Here is a 20,473-nt window from a genome sequence, read left to right on the forward strand (position 1 = left end):
CAACAAGGATTTGCACACTCTGCCCACAGCCCAGGTTTTGTACATCCTCACTCCCAGGGTGAAAGCAGGACAGTGTCAGAGCTGGCAAGGCTGAAACTGCATCAGGGGCGAGGGTGCCTGCTTCACCCGATTACAGTAATTTTAGATAAGCAGCAACAAAGTGCTTTTAAAGCTACTAAAAGGAAAAAAAAAAAGGTAGAAAAGCCCAAATCAAAATACCTCATTCAGCAGGAATGCTCGCTCATGAAACTGCTTCCTCTTAATCCGATTTTACACAACAAATCGCTCTCTGCATCGTGCCCACAACGGCACCTCCCGGGTGCTCCCGCTGCCTTCCCACACTGTCCCACCCGTTTGCTGACGCTGCCGCCCAGAATCACAGAATCAATCAGGTTGGAAGAGCCCTCTGGGATCATCGAGTCCAACCATTGCCCTGACACCACCATGGCAACTAGACCATGGCACTAAGTGCCATGTCCAGGCTTTTCTTAAACATCTCCAGAGATGGTGACTCCACCGCCTCCCTGGGCAGCCCCTTCCAATGGCTAATGACCCTTGCTGAGAAGAAATGCTTCCTAATGGCCAACCTGACCCTCCCCTGGCCAAGCTTGAGGCTGTGTCCTCTTGTCCTATCGCTGGTTGCCCAGGAGAAGAGGCCGACTCTCACTTCGCTACAACCTCCCTTCAGGTAGTTGTAGACTGCACTAAGGTCACCTCTGAGCCTCTTCTTCTCCAGGCTAAACACCCCCAGCTCCCTCAGCCGTTCCTCGCAGGTAATAACCCGGGCAATGCTGTCCTCTTGTGGCTGCTCTTTTTCCTGCGCCTTTTTTTAAAAAGAACAGTTAATTTTCAGGAGTTTAAAAAAATTTTTAAAAACTAATCACCTGCCAGAAACTGCCTGAAATCAGAGATCCCGGAGAACAACACTGCAGAGTCCCACTGGGGAAGATGAACAAGACGAAGTTCAACTCCCATCTCACCTGGCAGCATCCCCATCCGAGCAGGGCACGGGGCAAAGCAAACACCGTTGGGCCTGGGGAGGCAACCAAGAAGCTGCAGGCCTTGCTCGCCAGGGCACACCCTTACAGAAGGGCCGTGATCCTAAAAAAAGAAATAAAGGTATTTACCATAAGGCTCCCACGTAACTCACCCTTCGGATGGTCAGTAAATAGAGGAACACGAAGTCACAAGCTGGCCCTGCCGGCCGGGGCGGGGGGTCGTGGCACAGCCTGCTCCCCTCACCAGTCCCACCCGCAGCACCATGCGGGGGCTGCCAGGGCCATGGGCCAGCCTGCAAAAATGAGGGAAAAAAAGAGTATTTTCAGCCGTGGTTCCACCCTCACTCCCTGCACACATCTGTGTGTGTATTTTACAGGGTGGTTGTAGTGCAGTGGGAGTCGGCCTCTTCTCCCAGGCAACTAGCGACAGGACAAGAGGACACAGCCTCAAGCTTGGCCAGGGGAGGTTCAGGTTGGACATAGGAAGCATTTCTTCTCAGCAAGGGTCATTAGGCATTGGAAGGGGCTGCCCAGGAGGTGGTGGAGTCACCATCCTGGAGGGGTTTAAGAAAAGACTGGACATGGCCTTAGTGCCCTGGTCTAGTTGCCAGGGTGGTGTCAGGGCAATGGTTGGACTCGATGATCCCAGAGGGCTCTTCCAACCTGACTGATTCTGTGATTCTGTAACAGCCTGCAAGGGCAGGACACGGCCCGCTGGCATGCTGCGTCAGGCCTATCTTGCTCTGATTTTTCTGGGCTCAACAGGGGTGGGAGATGTGAGCCCCTGTCCCTATGAGCAGAGCCTCCCTGCACGTCCTCATGGCCCTGAGATGCTCCGTGTGACATCCCAGTGAGGCTCCAGCACCGCGTTGGGAAGGATGGAGCTGCAGAGAGACAAGAGGGACACAGCAGCTGGGGATGGGGGGACTTGGGGGTGGGAGGGAAGGGAAGGGGCTGCCTGCAGAGCACCGACACAGGCAGAAGGATGAAAACTGCTCTGGGGGTGTGGGACAGGCAGGGAGGATGGTGAGGGACCACAGAGAGGTGTGAAGCACCGAGCAGTGGGTGCTGCCTGCGAGAGCGGTGGGGACAGAGGCCCGCACGCTGCGGTGATGGCTCCTTCCTCGCTCCCCTTCTGCTGCCCAGAGGCCACTTCCCTGACCTAGAGGGGCTGCTGTGACCAGCTCTGTCCTCCTGCCAGGCTCTCCTGCTCCGCAGCACCTCAGCTCCCATCCTCCACCGGCTGCCAGAAAAGATCTGCTGAAAACAATTAATGTATCTAGATTGTTTATTGATTCCAACATATTAATAGATTGGATAATAAACAGTACTTTTAAACATTCTCTTAACCAAAAATATAACAAATATGTACAATCACTCCATAAAAATACAAAAAGCATACATAGGCACTGTCTTTCTAAAAGACATAAGTGTAAGAGGTATCAAAAAATAGGAGACAAACATTGCTTGTTACAGAATAGTTTACAATCACTGACTTGTGCAGTACAATTGCTATGGGAATATCATTACATCTGTGCAGTTTTGCCAATATGCTCACATATTTAGAATTCAATTAATACCAAGCTAAACTGCATTCCATGTATATCAAAAATAAAACAATAAAAAGCACAACGTAAGCAAAAGCTGGGTTGGGAATTCAAAGTAGATTACCCTCTACGCAAGCGTTCTAACATGTAATGTGTAAAGCTTTTCTAAAGAGAGAGTATCCCTTTTTCTTCTTTTTGCGAAGGCAGTGGTTAAGTTTACCCTCCAAAAAATTCTAATTTATAAAAACTTAAACGGCAGGTTCGTATTTCCACTGTTGCCTGCGATGGAATGACTTGGGAGGTGATTTGGGAGGTTTTGCACCACCACTGACGCTACGTGGCATCACTGACAGGTTCAGCCCTTGGGACTCCCAGCGGGTGCAGGCAGGGTGCAGGCAACCCTCGGTGCACTGTGCACCCCATCCTGAGCAACAGGCTCTCACCATTCCCCAGTGAAGCATCACTCACCTCTGTGAAACTCTTCATAGGAGTGAAGGCAAAGCAAACGAGCCAGGAAAGCAGCACGTTGCTCCTTGTTAGCAAACACCACCCCATGCGTGTGCTCGCACTGCAAACACCTGCAGGCATCGCCTTCCCTTTTCTTGGATATTTGGGAGACGAAACCAGCACTCAGAAGCTCCGTGATCTCATTTTCCCCTTTCTGCAACTGGAGAGGCCAATTCAAGTTTACAAAACCACCCTGCTTTTTGGGATTTACTTGGAAGCTGAAGATTTATAAAGCATAATGAAATACTGTATGGTTAAATCATGAATAGCTGAAACACACCTTTCACCTGCAAGTCAAGAGCAAAGCGAGGTACGGCAGTGGAAGAACATGAGGCATTTTAACTGTTCATCGAAATCAGACCCCGAGTTAGAGGAACCCGGCAGAGGCACCAAGTCAGGGATCTGTGATCCAGAAGACATCACTTCAGTCAAGCAGTGTGCAACAGGTACTAGCCACCAGCTTCTTCCATTTCAATTACTGAAAAAAGGGATAATGTCTCTTCAAACCCATACCAGACACACTACATTTGGCTACCGGCCCCGATCAATGTGATCGGTTGATTTAAAAACAAACAAACAGACCCGCAGCGAGGACGAGCAGAGGTGAGCCACACCGCGCCAGGCAGGAGAAGCAGGAGTAGCTCATGTGTCCATAGTTTATGCGTGATTTATTTACACCAGCTGTATTGGATATCAGGAAAATAGGATTAGCAAGACTTCCACTCACTTCCAAAACTTGGTTGTCCTGAAAAGCCCCGCAGAACAGACGGATGCTGCTGATGTGCAAAACCAATGGGTGATTTATTCAACTGCCAGAGGAGACCCCAACCCCGCTCCTGGAGAGCTTCACCGTATCCTCAGAGGCAGCACTAGCGGGTTTTTGGGAAAAAGGAAGTCACTTGAGTAACAACCCCTCGTCCCTTATGCTTTTGTTCAACAGGCACAGCTCAACACCCGGGGTCACGGGAACCGTGTGATTCCATTTACCTGGCACAACACAGATGATCTGACGGAACACGGAGCCTGTTGCACTCTCCGCGTAGAGGTTAACAAGCAACTACAGCTGACGGTGGGGTTCCTAGGACTTGGATTTCCATCCCACAAAAGATCAATTTAAACAGTTATATTATCAACATGACATGTGCTGAAAATAATCGCTCTGCCCTGCATTGCTTTGACACGTGAATCTTTATTCATTAAGGCCTGTGCAGCTTCATTATAGTCATTAAGGCCTCGGAAAAGCAAAATGCATTTATTATGAGATACCTCAACTGGTTTCTAATATATTTTTTTCAACCATTTGCTCCTCAGAACCTTGTGCCAAAAATTCACCCAGCCAACCCATTAGTTAGGAATGAGGCATCCCCTCCTCAGCATCGCTGTTCACCTTATGTCTTCCGAATCCCACCCAACGCGGGCGAGTTCCAGCCCCGGGGTAACACCGAGCCCGCACCGCCACGAGCGCGGGCACAGGCTGGCTCCCACCCACCACCCGGCAGCATCAGTCCCAGCTGCTGTAGGGAAAGCGCATCGAAGGCTTTGGCTTGGTTTTGGTACTTGTGTCATTTTCAGAAAATGCTGCGTTCACCTTGCACCCACCCCCTGCACACATACAGGAAAAAATAAAACCTTAAAGCTCTTCACAACTATGGATATAGAAATCATTTTTGAGGCACTGTAAAAATGACAAACATCTTCTTTCTAGCTTAGGCTGTAAACATCACAACAAAGATTTACAGGTAAATGTTTAAATACATATTCACACATTCATGTCCAATTTTACACTAGAATGGGGCATCATGTGCAGAAGAAAGAAAAAGAGAGAAAGAAAGAAAAAGAGAGAAAGAGAGAGAGAGAAAGAAAGAGAGAGAGAGAAAGAGAGAGAGAAAGAGAGAGAGAAAGAAAGAGAGAGAGAGAGAGAGAGAAAGAAAGAGAGAGAAAGAGAGAGAAAGAGAGAGAAAGAGAGAGAAAGAGAGAGAAAGAGAGGGAGAGAAAGAGAGGGAGAGAAAGAGAGGGAGAGAAAGAGAGGGAGAGAAACGAGAGGGAGAGGAAAGAGAGGGAGAGAAAGAGGGAGAGAAAGAGGGAGAGAAAGAGGGAGAGAAAGAGGGAGGAAGAGAGGAAAGAGAGGGAGAGAAAGAGGGAGAGAAAGAGGGAGAGAAAGAGGGAGAGAAAGAGAGGGAGAGAAAGAGAGGGAGAGAAAGAGAGGGAGAGAAAGAGAGGAAAGAAAGAAAGAGAGGAAAGAAAGAAGGAGAAGAAGGAGAGAGAGGAAAGAGAGAGAAAGAAAGAGAGAGAAAGAAAAGAGAGAAAGAAAAAGAGAGAAAGAAAAAGAGAGAAAGAAAAAGAGAGAAAGAAAAAGAGAGAAAGAAAAAGAGAGAAAGAAAAAGAGAGAAGAAAAAGAGAGAAAGAAAAAGAGAGAAAGAAAAAGAGAGAAAGAAAAGAGAGAAAGAAAAAGAGAGAAAGAAAAAGAGAGAAAGAAAAAGAGAGAAAGAAAAAGAGAGAAAGAAAAAGAGAGAAGAAAGGAAGGAAAAGACAGACAACTGCAGGTATTTCCAGTTTTACCCCTCTGCGCTCTGGCTGGCTAAGCAAAATCAAACAAGCAATTTATTCAACCATAGTCCAACTAGAGGATCACGTGTTAATACTGGCTGGCTGTAAGTCAAAACATCACCACCACCAGGATTTTTACCTACGATATAAACCCAAATGTTCTGAGATCATCTGCTATTTTCCAGATGAACACAACAGGGTTTTTTAACCTATCATAAAACGCATTATACTCCTAGACAAGCATTATGTCATTTAATATTTAGTTTCACAAGTTTTACTGTGAAATAAAGGTGATTTCTAATTTATTATTTTTTTTTTAAAGATAACCTTTGCCACCCAAATCCTGTGCAACTCTGGTAAAAGGCCAGAACGCGTGGGATGATCTTAAAACCCACAACACATGGTTCAGGTTTGGTTTCTAGCAACACACTTTGCATGCTGAGCTCTGCAGGGCAAAACCTGGTTCCAGCTCTTTGGGAACGCTTCAGACTCCCCTGCCAGCTCCAGCCTGCCACATTTCAAACCATTACTGAACGGGGCAGGAGAGCACCAACTATGGCCTTAGTTGGCCGGCAGCTAAAAAATTTCCAGCCCCACTTTCAGGGCAGTGGGGTTTTGCTGGTGTCCGAGCTCTGCAGGGCTCTGGGCTCTATTTAACCTAAAACCACACTAAAAGCCGCGTATTTCTGCACCTGATAACGTCCCCTTTCTAGTTTTCTGTGTTTATTTTGAGAGTACAACAGTTTAAGTGTAGCTAATTTACTATCACATGGACTAAACATTTACATTAGCCAACCAGAGCACTCCTAACACAAAGAAAGGAAATTCCCATTAAAAACAAAAAAAAATTAAATTAATAAATTATTTTCGGATACTTCAGCAATGTCCTTTGCTTTTGCTGACGTTTTGATATATTTTTTTTTTTTACAGTCATAAAATAACACTCTCAGACTTATAACGGTCATGTAGAAAATAACGACGATGGAAAACTCCCCAAGGATTGTAGGGTATCGTACAGAACAAGGGTAGTGACACGGGTACTGCCCAATGCACGCAGCCTGGTCCATCTGCAGACCCCCAGGTTGGTATCCAGGCAGTCAGAGAAGGTCTTTCTCTCTCAGAGGCAGAAGTAGCTTCCCTAGGTGGTGGCGGACTGAAGTAAGGTAGAGACGTGACCCACCCTGCCCGTGACAGAGGCGAAACACAACGTTTGAGGTTAGCAGCAGCAAGGCGTTAGCGGTCGCTAACGGGATCCTGGGTCCTTCTCCCCACATCCCTTGGGTGTGAAGTGGTTTACACAAATAGCCCGGTGGTTACACTGCTGATACTTGTTCATCTTCTGAAAAAAAAGAGGAAAAAAAAAAGAATAAAGAGTGATTCCATCACCTGCATCGGGACGCAGAGGGCACAGCCCAGCACCCCAGTATTTGATCACAGTGGTTCTGTGAAAGACTTCACTACTTCGTCGTGATTTTTTCACTGTCTTAATGATTGACCACAACGTATTCAATACCACAAATTATTCAAATATCACCATTTAACAAACCCTCATGTAGTCTGAGGCATTACAGTCATACAATAAAGCTGTACTGCAAAAATCTCAGAGCCTCCAAAAATTATTAGCATGCAGCTCCCAATATCCCAAAAGCTACTGATTGGCAGAAAAGCCAGCAAATTGCTTTCCAACATGCAGTGAGCGTGGTATCCCAAATAAAATTAACCAGGCACTTTAAAAAATAGGTGTACCTAAAAGTGTATGGTTAAATTTAGTTTAGAAAAATTCAGATTAAAATGTTTGAAGCAATTACTTCCTTGTTTTTACATCAAAACCATGTAATATCACAACTGAACTAATGCTGGGCAACTTTACCTTTTACCTTAAGTTTGAATTGCAGCACTAATATGTATGTTAAATACTGTTTACATATTTTAAATGGCCAAGATAGGATCATTTTGCATCAGAAATTGTTTTAATCTAAATCCACACTTTAAGCCAGACTGAAATTGAAGGAAATGACCACAACATTCTAATAAAAATCACTAGCAAAGGGTACAGGGAGATCACATCAGTGCACAGGTCTTGGAAGCGAATCAGCAGATAAACCATTAAGCAGAAATCCCCCTAACCTGAAGTCAGTTTTGACACAAAATAAGAGCAGTATTTCTCAGAAAAATCTCTTGCATTTTGGTCACCTGAACCATGCTCGGCAGCACTGGCTGTTGCTTCAAACAAGATCATGAAGAATTTAACTGGGAGAGACACTGTCAGGCCGAGCTGGGCTGAGAAGTCAGGTTTTATTAATGCACTTTTCAGAAGAACAGAAATTCACTGTTATTTTGTTGAACATTTTTAACCCCAATCTCCAGAAATCTCTGTTGAGGAATAAGGCAGCCTCATGCCAGCACATGAGAATACAAACGTGAAACGAGTTAAGAGTTGTACCACACCCCACCGAATCCAAATTAAAATATTAGGTTTAGGTCACCATCCTGACCCCATCCTAAAACAACGGGTATCAGTTAATCAGTGGGGAGAAGGCTGGAGTTTTTCTGCATGTAATTTACAGCCTGACAGTGTCCCTTAAAGTCATCATCACCACTGAGAGGGGACAGATTTTAGAGAGAAAAAAAAATCATATCTACATGCTCTTAAGTGTCTCAGTTGTGCTTTGGGAGATCTCATATGTATATTTTTATACATATTTATATATAATTTAAAATCTGTTTGGTGTCAACATGCTTTTGCTAAAGGGAAGGCATTCTTTTTTTTTCAGTGTGCACACATGCATACATATATACATGTGTGTACAGCCATACAAAACACATTTGTATTATTTAGAGATTAACCAAGTTTTAATCTCCAAGAACGACCACGAGAAAGCCCAGAACATCGTTGCGAAGTAAAACACTGCACAGACCAGATTCACACAGCAGTTCACTTAACATCTACCGAGTGAGGTGTTGCACATACCATCCTCTTCACTATCTGCGTCAGTCATATCTGCTAGCTTGGGGCTGGACGGCTGCCGACTATGCCACTGAGGCATCTTCGATGAAATACAGGCCACCGGTTCACTACCGAGAGAAGCTGATGAAAGTCTAGAGAGGTCACTGTGCAGCATCTTTGACCTCTGCACTGCCACACTATAGTCTGGAGGTTTTAGGTGTGGGTGGTGGGGCGATCCTTCCTTTATGTCCGCTAAAGAAATCCCCATATATCCCGGAGGGGTGGGCGGTGGCTCCCTATACCTATCGTCCTTCTTAGGTGAGGTGACACAGTACACTGGGCACAAGAAATAAGCAATGGAAATGTTAAAGAAGAAAACAAAAGGAAACAAAACGTTAAAAAATATCATGAAATGTTACAATGGCAAAACAGAAACTGATAACAAATGCCAACGCGGAAACACCGGTTATAACGACGGCAGCAGATATTTATGCTTTCACTTCTGTTTTCTACTTATTTTAAGAAGTCAGAGTAGCAACAACCTGTGAACTCATTAAGTTGGAGTGGAAATAGGACTACAGCCCTCTCCATTCAGGTTGCCACTGCAGCATCACTAGGCTCCCCACCCTGTGGCACTGCTGGGACAGACGCAGAGCCAGCGTGGCCACGCTGCCCACCCAGCCTGCTCCCGCTCTGCTACGGGCTGGGAAATGGAAACAAAAGCAATTAAGGCAACCAGCCCAAAGTTACTTTGCACAGCGTGCTGGAGCCCGGCAGCAAGAACTGTTGGTTGGCGTGAACAACACCCACTTCACCCATCAGTGCTTAACAGAAATTCATCATAATAAAATATCACTGTATTAATTCATGTGGAATAAGACATTAAACCATGCAATCAGCTATGCTATAGGAAGGAAAAAAACCTTAGTATCACATGAAACTGCTCCTGGGAGGCAAACTGTACACAGAGCCTGCATTCTTTCGTTATTTTGCACTTTCTAACAATAAACAATGGCTTATCACCTCCACAGGTTCCTTCGCCATTCATGTCACACAGGCGCTCAAACCAAAGCTTGACTTCTTTAAGTTCCCTCCCCTCCCACCCGCCCCCAGGTCTGGGGCTCATGTGCATGTTAAATTGGGCTTTTTCCATGTACATGTGGCAACAGGAGAGTTTCAAAGCAAGGGTAATTTTTAAAATCTATTAGTTGAGTGAATTTGCATTCTTCTTGTGGATACACTTTAGACAGGGTACGCTCATTACAGTTTCATTTATTTTGGCAACTGTAATATTTTCTTATCTTACAAGAATGTGAAAGGGTGAAAATAAAGGAGTATTTCTTATTGAGATGTGGACTTATAAGATTCTGGGTGTTGGTATCAGGAACGAGAGCTGGTCCATACCTGATGGCCTCGGTTCATGCTCGGGCTTATAGGAAAATAAAGAAAACTGAATTCACGTACTCCAGGTTTTAGCAGATACACGTGGGTACAGGCAGAGATTTATATTGCTGATTTATAGGAATCATTTTCATTTAACTAGCATTTAACTGGGCCCCTACGAGAAAGCAGGGGAAGCGAAGGAGGCTTTCTTCTCCATGAAGGGATGGGGAAGGGCCGTGTCCTCCGAGCAACCCCCCTCCCCTCTGGTCTTCGTTGGTTTTGCAGGACTGACAAGGGTAGGATATTCTCCTTTAAAGGAGAAAGCTTCAGGCTTCCTAGAGCTAACACCTAGCCTACTGTAATAATGGAAGTAGGAATAATGTAAAGTTTCAATTCATAATATTTTACAAATTCTATCAAAATAAAACATTCTAAGAGCATTTAACGTCCACAGCAGTAAGTGTCCATAATTTCTGTCATCCACCCACAGTCTCAGGAGGTTACAAATCCCTTTCACAAGGAAGCAAGCAGCTGATGGCTCAAATAGTCACTTTATAAAGAAAATAGGGTGAAATTCATCAGAGTGGTTAAAGGACATGTAACCAAACAGCAGCAATATCAATTTTGATGTCTGCTATAGGTAAAAATAATGGGAAACCTTTTTCTGTTGGATGTCCAGCAATGGCACACCACCATTCCAGACCTTCTCTGCTGGTAGAGCAAAGGCTGCAGCAAGAAACGTTCGATGTTGCAGAGAGCAGAGATGTGTGTGACATTACAAAGCCATCGCATTACGGACTCTGTCAAGCCCACAGTCTGCCATCAGTACGTGGGCAGGGCCTTTCCAGCTCTGTTTGAAAGTTTTCAGGCAAGAAAGCTTGTGCCAATCCTTTTGGAGAACTATTCAACACCAGCACTCATTAAGAAAATGAACTGAAGATTCTTGTTTTGTTCACAATATTCTGAACTCATTCGGTCAGGACAGACTCTTTTGGTGGAGTCACCATCTCTGGAGGTGTTTAAGAAAAGCCTGGACATGGCACTTAGTGCCCTGGTCTAGTTGACAGGGTGGTGTCAGGGCAATGGTTGGACTCGATGAGCCCAGAGGGCTCTTCCAACCTCATTGATTCTGTGAGTCTGTGAACAAGTTGTTTGTAGAGAATAAGCAAACAGTGAAATAAAGTGAAAATATCTTTGGCATATTGCATGATGGTGAACAGTGAACAGATTTGCATTTGCAAACCAGAAATTATATCCACCCGTACCAGATCTTTGCTTAAGCAGACACATGCATGCCCTACTGAAGCACGTTGCTGAGCACTTCTTACCAGGGAGCTCAGAGGCTCATGAGCAGCTTTGAAAGGCTACACGGGGAGAGCACATGCACAGGAGTGACCTGTGAGCAAGTCTTCTGCACGGCTCCACCATGCTGCCTTTCTCCTACAAAGCCAAGGAGGAGGAATGCATCCAAGACCTCCACCCTACGTGTGATGTTTATTCAGGCAATTACCTTTGATAACACAAACGCCTCCAGCAATCTAGTCAGTAATTAAACTGCATTTCAGCTGCACCCTTGACTTACAGTCTAGAAAGCTTTGCACTCCATGTTTTATCTTGTTCCTAACCCAGTTCCTTTAGTTTTGGCTGCTAACCTCACTAGGACAGGGAAAGAACATCTTGCTCAGTAGAACTATGCATCTTTGAAAAGACACTTTATAAGTTTTTCTCCTTTCATACGCAGCCAAACTGCAGATGTATAACCAAATAAATGGCAGTTTAACACAGCAAAGGTAGGAAGGAAATCTGCTTTGCCCTTGAGCTTCCAGAGACCAAAGCCCTGTGGATGAAAGGTGCCCCAGCTCCAAAGGGGTGGGAGAGCTCTGTATCACTCAGCAGCCATGCTCTTCCCTCTCGGGTTCATGGAAAGTCTGTACTATATGGGCTTCAAGAAGCCATGCTCATTGCTCCTTGGCAGAGGAACGTCTACAGTGATAAGTGTTTCCAAAATCACCCAAAAAGGTCCAAGAGGAACGACCAAGAGGAACTGCCTGACATTTTCATGAAGACAGTTCTCCTGCAGACCCATACTGTGGTCGGGAAGTACGCTGGTTTATTATTTCAATTTTCCTAATGCAAAAGAAGGTGGCTTGAAAACACCCTGTCTGTGTAGTGTTCTGATTCAAACCACATGTAAAGCTGAATTTAACATGCCATCCAGCCCCCAGACCTGCTGATGTCATTTCTTAACAACTTAATATCCAAATGAAAAACAGATGTAGAAGCTTCCACAAGCTGTTGGCTTGGCTTACCTATCAGGCCTTTTTCTGTACTCGAAGTAACAGTTTTGTAAGTCGTATCAGCGCCTGGCTTAGAGTCCAAAACCTCCGCCTGCTCCGCTGCAGAGTTCTCCAGCCCCCTCCGCTTAATTGTCCCATAGTTTGTTTCATAGGTGTCAGACAGCGAGCTGGAGGAGGCCCAGCTCTGCCGAGACTGATCGAGCTCCACGCTGGCTTTCGACTGCCTGTTGGCTTTGGAAAAGGCTTCAGAATACAAATAAGCCTCCTCAGAGTAACAGTTTGTGGGATCGACCTCAGCTATAGGTCCGTCCAGCTGGGTGTGACGGTAAGAACTGAGGAGATCCCAGCTCTTCTGGTTTGGGATATTCTGGAAGTTGTCATGAGAACTACTCGAGCATGAAGTCCAGCTTCCCCGGCCGCTATCTGCTGCCTCTACCGTGATATGGTCATGGGAGATCTCCTCGTTGCTCATGGAGGACGTGAAAGCCATCCCTCTGATGAGAGCAGGCCTAGTGATGGACCAGCTACATTTGAAAACAACAGAAAGCAGAAAAAAACCTCATAAGCTTTTAAAATAAGAGTGACATACTCGGAGACAACTACCTGCTTTTAAAGGCAACTAACTTCTGGGTTTACAACAGGTACACAGCCAGGTCAAGGCACACAGGAGCACTGAGAAGACACCGTTATTCCCGACCCACCACTGCATGGGGCAGCTGGGCAGCTATTCCCAACAGAACAACCAGTCTGCAACGGGCATTTACAGGCTTGAGCCCAGATCCACACAAATCTGGTCCACAGCAGCTTTCCTCTATCAACCACAGCAAGACAGTGCCTGACAGAAAGCAGATAAATAATCACATCTTAGTTTCAGGGTACTACCACCTTTTTCTTTCTCAGCACGTGTTATAACCTTTTAGAAAAGGGAATTATTTCAGTTTACAAAGCACACCTTTAAATTCCCATTTTAGCACAATGAAATGAACTGAATCACTTAATTTCTGAAGAGCTGCAATCACTTTAGCAAAGTATAAACTAAAAAATTTTTACAGGGGAGAGAACGCCACAGAATTAAATCAATTATACAGGAACAACATATATATCTTTGTAGAGTTTAATCATTAAAAAATTACATTGTTTTAGAGATGAGCTGTAAAGATTTTAAATGTAATGAGCATCTCATTGACTTGAATCCACAACATCTGAGGACAGAAGACGCTATCCCAAGAAGATTCCCACATATTAAATCTTACGGATCGAGGCTTAACATCTCGTAAGACAAAACCAGAAACTCCCAGTTCAAAGTGTCACCTCAGGACAAGTTCCCATTATCCTAAATAAGGCCTCTTGTGTGGAAACTCTCAGGAGGACAGTGGCAGAAAGCTCCCAGTCCACCTAATCAACAGATAATAATAAAAATCCTTAATAATCACATCAGAGGATGTTAAGTGACTGGCACTTCTGACTCAGAGGGAACTGATAATACCCTGTTCTTGTTCTGCTGCCTCTCACCACTGCACTATTTGCTATGTACCACCCCAGCTTCTAACACGTTTGCAGTCTCCTGCAAGAGATGTCCATCTGAACCCCACCGATGAGAACAAGCTGTTGTCTACTCAAGTATACTCTAAGTTTCTTGGGAAAACAGACCTTTTCCCATACAGAGCACCCAGACTTCAGCTTATAGCAAGAGCTTAATAACCACAGCAGAGTTCATAACTGTCTCCTGACCAAAGCTTCGTTACCCTCTGACAGCAGGACACCAAGCCCAACCAAACCCAGTTGCACCTTACCCTGGGCACGGCTGGCCGTAATCGGCCAGCGGCTGAGGATGCTCTTTTCTCTCTGGCCCCCCCGAATCCACCACAATGAGAGACTGGGACAAACTCCTCTCGTCCTGCAGCGCTGCCGACATCGAGTCCACTGAGCAGTTGCTCACGATGCTGGACCGGGATGAAATCTCACTGTGACTGGAGTCCGAGAAGTTATCGGATTTAGTGGAAGGTATGAGGGCATAGCCTAGAGGAGAGGAGGAGAGAACATCTTGGTCAAAGAGCAGTTCGAGTTTACTAGGTATGACAACAAAGTATTGACATACACATTTCAGCAAGGATTTTAGAAGAAAAAACAATCAAATCCTGTTTGCATACAATCAGTCCACTGAAGTTTTTAGGGTACTAAAGCTTTCAGCACCTATCAGCATCTAGCACTGTAACTTATTAATGCAAGTCTGGTGACACCAATAACCTACCTGCAACTCCACTACCCTCCAGACCAGAAAGTTAAACCTACATAAACAGGATCAACAGTTGCAGCACGAGTAGTGGGTGGACAGATCAGGTTCTCTCCAATTTTGCAAGCGCTGAGTCCTCTAGTACAAACCACTCTGCGTTTCCCACTACCCCTCTGCCCTACTGTCGTGTGAGACTCAAAAAAAGATTTTTGGCAGTGGAGGAGGAGATGCTGACTAAGGTAAAAGCCAGCTATTAGCCACTCAGGGATTAGCCATATGGTCCATTTCAGTTTTATTATCTGTTCCAAAATTAACAGAGAAGGAAGCAAGAGCGGGAACTGCAGCTTTGGCAGGAGCCAGACCAGACGCCAGCCTTGCTCCCGCAGAAGGGAAACAGCTGAGGACCTCACTAGTTTCAGAAGCAAAATATATAATGCGTTTTTTCTGCTTGGCTTACCCTCAAATAATTAAATAAGTTATTTTAAACACAAATAATGTATATAGCCCCATATATCCAACACCTCCTCTTCCTAGTACCTGGATGTGAACATAAAAAAGACTATACTGGGGACTTCATGGGCTCCAGTTAAGTATCTCCTGTAGACACTTCTGCTGGTATAGCTAACGTGACTCCAGATGGGATCCCTATCCCTACACTGCATCAGAAAAGACCTCAGTATGGACAACTTGCTTAAATAATTAATTCTGATGAGCTCAGAGTCAGGGAAAGAACTGAAATGAACTGAACTCAGCAAAGTGCATCTGGGCTGGTCTGAGAGAAACCACGCTCAGGGCCTTCAGATGTAGTGACTGGTCTCCCTCCACACAGGGCAACCTAAAAATGGAACCACGTGTCCAAGAGCATTGTCTGAATGTTTCTTGAACACCGACAGGCTTGGGGCCATGACCACTTCCCCAAGTCATTAAATAACAGCACATGTATACAAACCAACTAAATGCAAGTCTAAATGAAAGGGTGAGCAGAAGATGTGACCAGTGCAAACACACATCAATGCTGGAAGTGAGCTCGATTTACACCATGAGGGACTATCCAGAGTCTAATTAAGAGAACGTTACAGAACTTACTGTTTCATTGGCATTTGCGAAACACTAAGGAACAGAACTGCCACTGTACCTGTGCCTTGATTTTCTAAACTTCACATAATTGTCTTCACTGCACTGTAAGTGTGATTAGCTATAAACAACTGACACAAATATCTGGAAGGGAAGCACATTAAACAGCTTAACATGTAAATGAAGAATGCTAAACAACTTAGATAAAATCAGTATATCTGACACAGAGTGGACATCATAGTCTTTCTTCTAGAAATACATCATAGAGTCTTTCTTCTCCTACGCTTCATGCACAGGCAGTACGATGTCCACAGATCGCTGTTGCTATAGATACTTGCTGTACTCAGAGCATCACTGTCTTTCTCCTTTTGGTTTTCACTCCCTCCTGAGGCTTCAATGTGCTCTGCTTCCCTTTTTGCAGTAAAAGCTGTTCTTTCCCTGGAGAAAGCTTCTTTCCCTAAGTCTTCTAAACAGGGGTCCCTTCGTTTTCCTGTGCTCACGCTCAGCTTCTGCCTTTTCACTCTCCTCCTCTCTTTCTCCCTTTTCACTTCTGTCAGAACTGTCTCTTGCTTTGACAATCATCCAAATTTTCTTTTGTAAATAAGCCCCACCTATTCCGTAGCTGCGCTGCCCACTGTTCTTGTTGCTGGTTTCACTGGCGAGTGATGAGGAAGAGCCAGAGAGATTCATTTGACTGCAGTTATCCGACCTTTGGATGTTACCAACTACAATAAAGATCACACAGACACATCTTGGTAAGTGATGAGATAAATAATAGAAAAAATAATGCCCTGATTTTAAAACATTTTTTCTTCAATCCTATTTGCATATCACTTGGGTCTAGCTCAAAAGAAAATGACATCTAAGATTAAGTGGAACGTGTTCATGCCTAAAATTATGTCTTTCCACTGTGTGTGAAGCACCTAATTTTAGTTCAATGAGCTGATAGCACTACACATACAACAGGGTATGGATCACCTCAATCAAACCAGAGCAGTGCTAAAAATATGCTGAAAGCAAGTTAAAGTAATGAAATAAATCAAAAAAACCCAAAATATTATTTTCAAAGAACCAGATGAAAGTTAACAAAAATAACACATTTATAAGCGATGCTCAAAAATCTCAGTGGAGCTAGGTCTGGCAACCCGAGTCATTAAGCTTCTTATACATATGTCGTGTTTAAGTAAAATAAGTGGCATTCTCCTAAAGGCAACAGTATCTTGTGAAGGCAGAAGTGGACAGGCCAGCATGATCTCCCATTGGAAAGGGTGAGAAGATGCAGTAAGTCACCATGCCATGCCATGCTGCTCCAGTGGCTCTGGGCTGTCAGTGAGTCAAAAGCAGCACAGAAGGGAGGGAGAAACACCTTACACCGTTCCAACACTGCCCACACTGGCTGACTACAAAGTGGAGTTAAGAGATTTCAAATGAATTCCCATCCAAGGCTGACTAATGGTGAAGTGACGCGGGTCTTTTAAGACGAAGACATCAAAAATAAAGGGATTCTCAGGGCATCATGACAGACAGGGGTGTATACAAAGCCTGTGCACAAGAACAAATAAAAAAATGAATAGTGACTCAAGGATTTGAGTTCTGGAGAACTATGACAGCATTTTATGTCCAGCTCCACCAAATCACCCGATATTCCAGCTACCTTAGGCAAAAACAGATGTCTCAACAGCCCCAGTTGCTGTGCAACACTGTCGTCTTCAGGAAGTCCCCAGGTTTGTGAATCCCATTCATACAACCGGCCACCCAAATCTGAACTGATACACCAGTGGGAATCAGCACTTAAGAGCTAGGAGGAGTTCTGTCAGAAGCACTTAAGCAGTTTTTAAGAAAACAACTGCTCCCCTTTTTAAACAGGATGTGACTTTTAAGGCCAAAACACAAATACATTGAAAAACTATGTCTACTCATAGAAAGACACGCTTCTATTCTCGCCATGAATATTCTAAACTACTATTTCTCTTACATGTCATTGCCAACAAACACTCCTGCCACTGCCCACCCTGGGTTTAGTACAACACAGGCACAAGTTCCTGAGACAGATGCTGACAGGCACGCTGTGAACACTCATGCAGCCACACGTACCTTTTGCGTGGGAGAGCCCCTGAGGAGAAGCAGGTGGGCTGGAGTGCAAGGAAGATGCCATGGACATAGTGTCATCTGTTTGCTTCTTACTACTGACTTCCTCCCGACAAGCTTAATGACTTCTGCGGGGAGCCTGTACCTACAGAAACAACAGAATCATTTTACTGCATATTATTCCTTCTTTCAAGTTAGTGATACCTGTTTAAACCACAACTAAGCACCATGTTGAACAATCCCTGGAGTAGTCAGCAAAGAGAGGAGCAGATGCTCAGACGAGTTCTGCGTGTGGAGGCAGTCTCCATCACAAATTGAGATCAGATCAGCAGTGGTCACTGCTCATCTGAAGTGTGTCAGAACACCCAGGTCACAACCACAACCACTGCAACAGATACACTAGTCATGGTTTTGGTAAAGGACTAAGAACTGTGTAATATATAAAGCTGGGAGGAAACTCTTGCCCATGATGCTGTTGGGACGGTGTTAAAAACAATTTGCGTCACAGGCAACAAGTCAGTTCAAGATCTTCACAAATCAGCACTCACGGGCACTGTGCACAGCTCAGCAACTTTAGCAAATCCAGCATCCACCGTACTTCACAAACTGATGATCTGGTATTTCTTGTTCCCTGTTAGACCACCTTACAGAAGATACAGCCCTGGGGAGTCAACTTAAGCTCTCAATAGCTTGGTAGATCAACACTGAACACTTAAACAGAAATGAAGAAACACCTCTCAGCAAAGCTTCTGCAACATACCAAGTTGCACAGGCTTTTAAGACGAGATATGAAATAAATACTAACTGGAAACACTATTTTATATGCTGCAATATACTGTTTTCTGAAGCTATTTTAATGGATATTGATGCTCCATGTATCATAGAATCATCTTGTATCATTTACTGACTGCAACTATTTAATAACCCACAACTATAGCTTTCAAATGATAAAACCTATGCAAATAGGTCACAAGCATTTTAATACATAATGCTGCTTTGCAACTAGCAAATTTAGAGACAGAAAAAAATTGGTGCTCAGTAGGAGCAGCTAATAGCATATGTTGCCCCATTTGACAATAAAGTTGTTATAATGGTGGTCCAGGGGTTAAAATATTAAATGTCTGTGATTTGGTTCAATGATTACACCTAAAGGTATTATACTTCAAGCAATGTTGTTCTACCCCGTTTGTGCAAGGCCCCTCTAGAATGCAGAAATACACAAAGACAACACGGTACCTCTGACCTGTTCAAGAGAGAGATATTAAGATCACTTTAGTTAGAACATGTTCTTAGTTCAAGGGGGAAAAAAAAAAAAAAAGAAAGCAACAAAGCAAGAGCATATGTGGAGAACAAGCACCTTACCATTAGCTGTTTTAAGAAAAGTTATTAAACATAGTGCAAATGACTAAGTAAACAGCACACTCTCCTAAAACACAGTAATATGCTTCAGCTGTTTTGAAGTGAATGAAGTAAATGAAGCACAATGGTATCTCAAACACTCCACCAGCTAAACCAGCTCCTCCCTCTTATTTACTGAACCAATAAAACTCTCCAGGCAGGTCAACGGAAGATACTCACTGAACGTGACGTGATCCTTTGTGAGTCCCTTTTTCCTACTGGGGTATAAATTCACAGTGGGAACCTGGAAGAACTTGACTCATCCTGTTCTGTTTGGTGCTGATGGGCTTTAGCAGTTTGGCCAATCGATCTCATGGGGACAGGAGACATTTCTGAGGATGTCGCTCCTCTTCTCTCACTTAAATTCTTGTCACTGTTATGGAAAAATTGCATATAAACATCTTGCACTTTGAATGGGAAGATTATTACAGTCACTCTGAGTACAACCATCCAGACAAAGCAGATAAACTTATTTGAAACCATTTCTATTCCACACACTCCTATCTCGTTACATTGAAGAGGCTGTGATGTGAAATGGCATTAAAAAACTAAACTCTAAAATATCATAGAGATACTTTATCAAAAGATGAAAAATGTGATTTATTTCTACCACAATTAAAGTCCATATTTTTAGATTTTTGTACATAAGGTGCAAAAAACATAACAGCATCTCCTTCAAAATGATGTAATGCCGCGGAAGGGAGAACAGTCGCTTGCAGCTGGCATCAAGCCTTTCACTAGGTGGCACAACTGACTTACAACACAGGGCACTGATTCACTTTCTCCTTTAATCACACAGCAATTAACAAACTCTGAAGTTAAGGCCACCTGACTTCCCCTGAAATTCCCTTGTAAGAGTCTGGATTGCAGATTACTGCTGCTCATTGCTTCTGCAAGCAAGACCAGAGAATCCTACTGCCAAGACAAAAGGCTGGGAGCTGCACCTCCTACTTCTCTGGGTAAGCTCAAAAAATAATCCCAACTGAACAATACCTGTGTGTTTTGGTTTTTAGTTGGTTTTTTTTTTTCCAGTTTTTAAAAATAGGTACTTTAATAATATGCCACTCTACTACACATTTATTTGTATATCCACTTAACCTTCATTTTCCTTTTTCGAAGTTCAAGAAAAAAAGGACTTGATTTGCTTAACTACATGGAGTAAAAACAGTCAGTGTATATTCCCTATTTTTACTTCCAAATATCTATGGCTAGCACCGTGCAAACAAGATTTTAAATGATTTATTTAAAAACAACGGAAAAACAACCTCATAACAATTTATATTTGTCTCCTGGGCACATTAGGGCCACCTGTTATGTTTGCACATAGATCATCTATCAAGAGTTCGTCCTGACACGATTTAATTCATTTTTTTTTGATGGGGGAGTAAAGCATAAAACCCACAATGGTGTTACCTCTGAGTAGAAACTTTCTGGGCTATCACATATCTGGCTGA

At 44.0% G+C, this 20,473-nt stretch overlaps 2 protein-coding genes across 10 annotated transcripts in view; one reads left to right on the top strand and one right to left on the bottom strand.

Annotated features, from left to right (window-relative positions):
• Positions 1-20,473, top strand: part of RAPGEF6 (Rap guanine nucleotide exchange factor 6) — a 156,615-nt gene that overhangs the window by 103,469 nt on the left and 32,673 nt on the right. The gene's annotated exons all lie outside the window — the stretch shown is intronic.
• Positions 6,881-16,250, bottom strand: LOC137667611 (rap guanine nucleotide exchange factor 6-like). 2 transcript variants are annotated; one of them, XM_068408512.1, is made up of 5 exons: positions 16,145-16,250; positions 14,020-14,245; positions 12,239-12,750; positions 8,571-8,882; positions 6,881-6,938 (listed from the first exon to the last, which is right to left on the bottom strand). In XM_068408512.1, exons 1-5 carry the CDS (start codon positions 16,221-16,223, stop codon positions 6,913-6,915), a joined length of 1,155 nt encoding a protein of 384 aa, XP_068264613.1. In that variant the 5' UTR covers positions 16,224-16,250; the 3' UTR covers positions 6,881-6,912. The 2 variants fall into 2 exon arrangements, with proteins under 2 accessions (XP_068264613.1, XP_068264614.1); XM_068408513.1 differs by having other exon boundaries at positions 6,906-6,935.

Source organism: Nyctibius grandis, chromosome 10, assembly GCF_013368605.1.
Source record: "Nyctibius grandis isolate bNycGra1 chromosome 10, bNycGra1.pri, whole genome shotgun sequence".
NCBI lineage: Eukaryota > Metazoa > Chordata > Aves > Nyctibiiformes > Nyctibiidae > Nyctibius > Nyctibius grandis.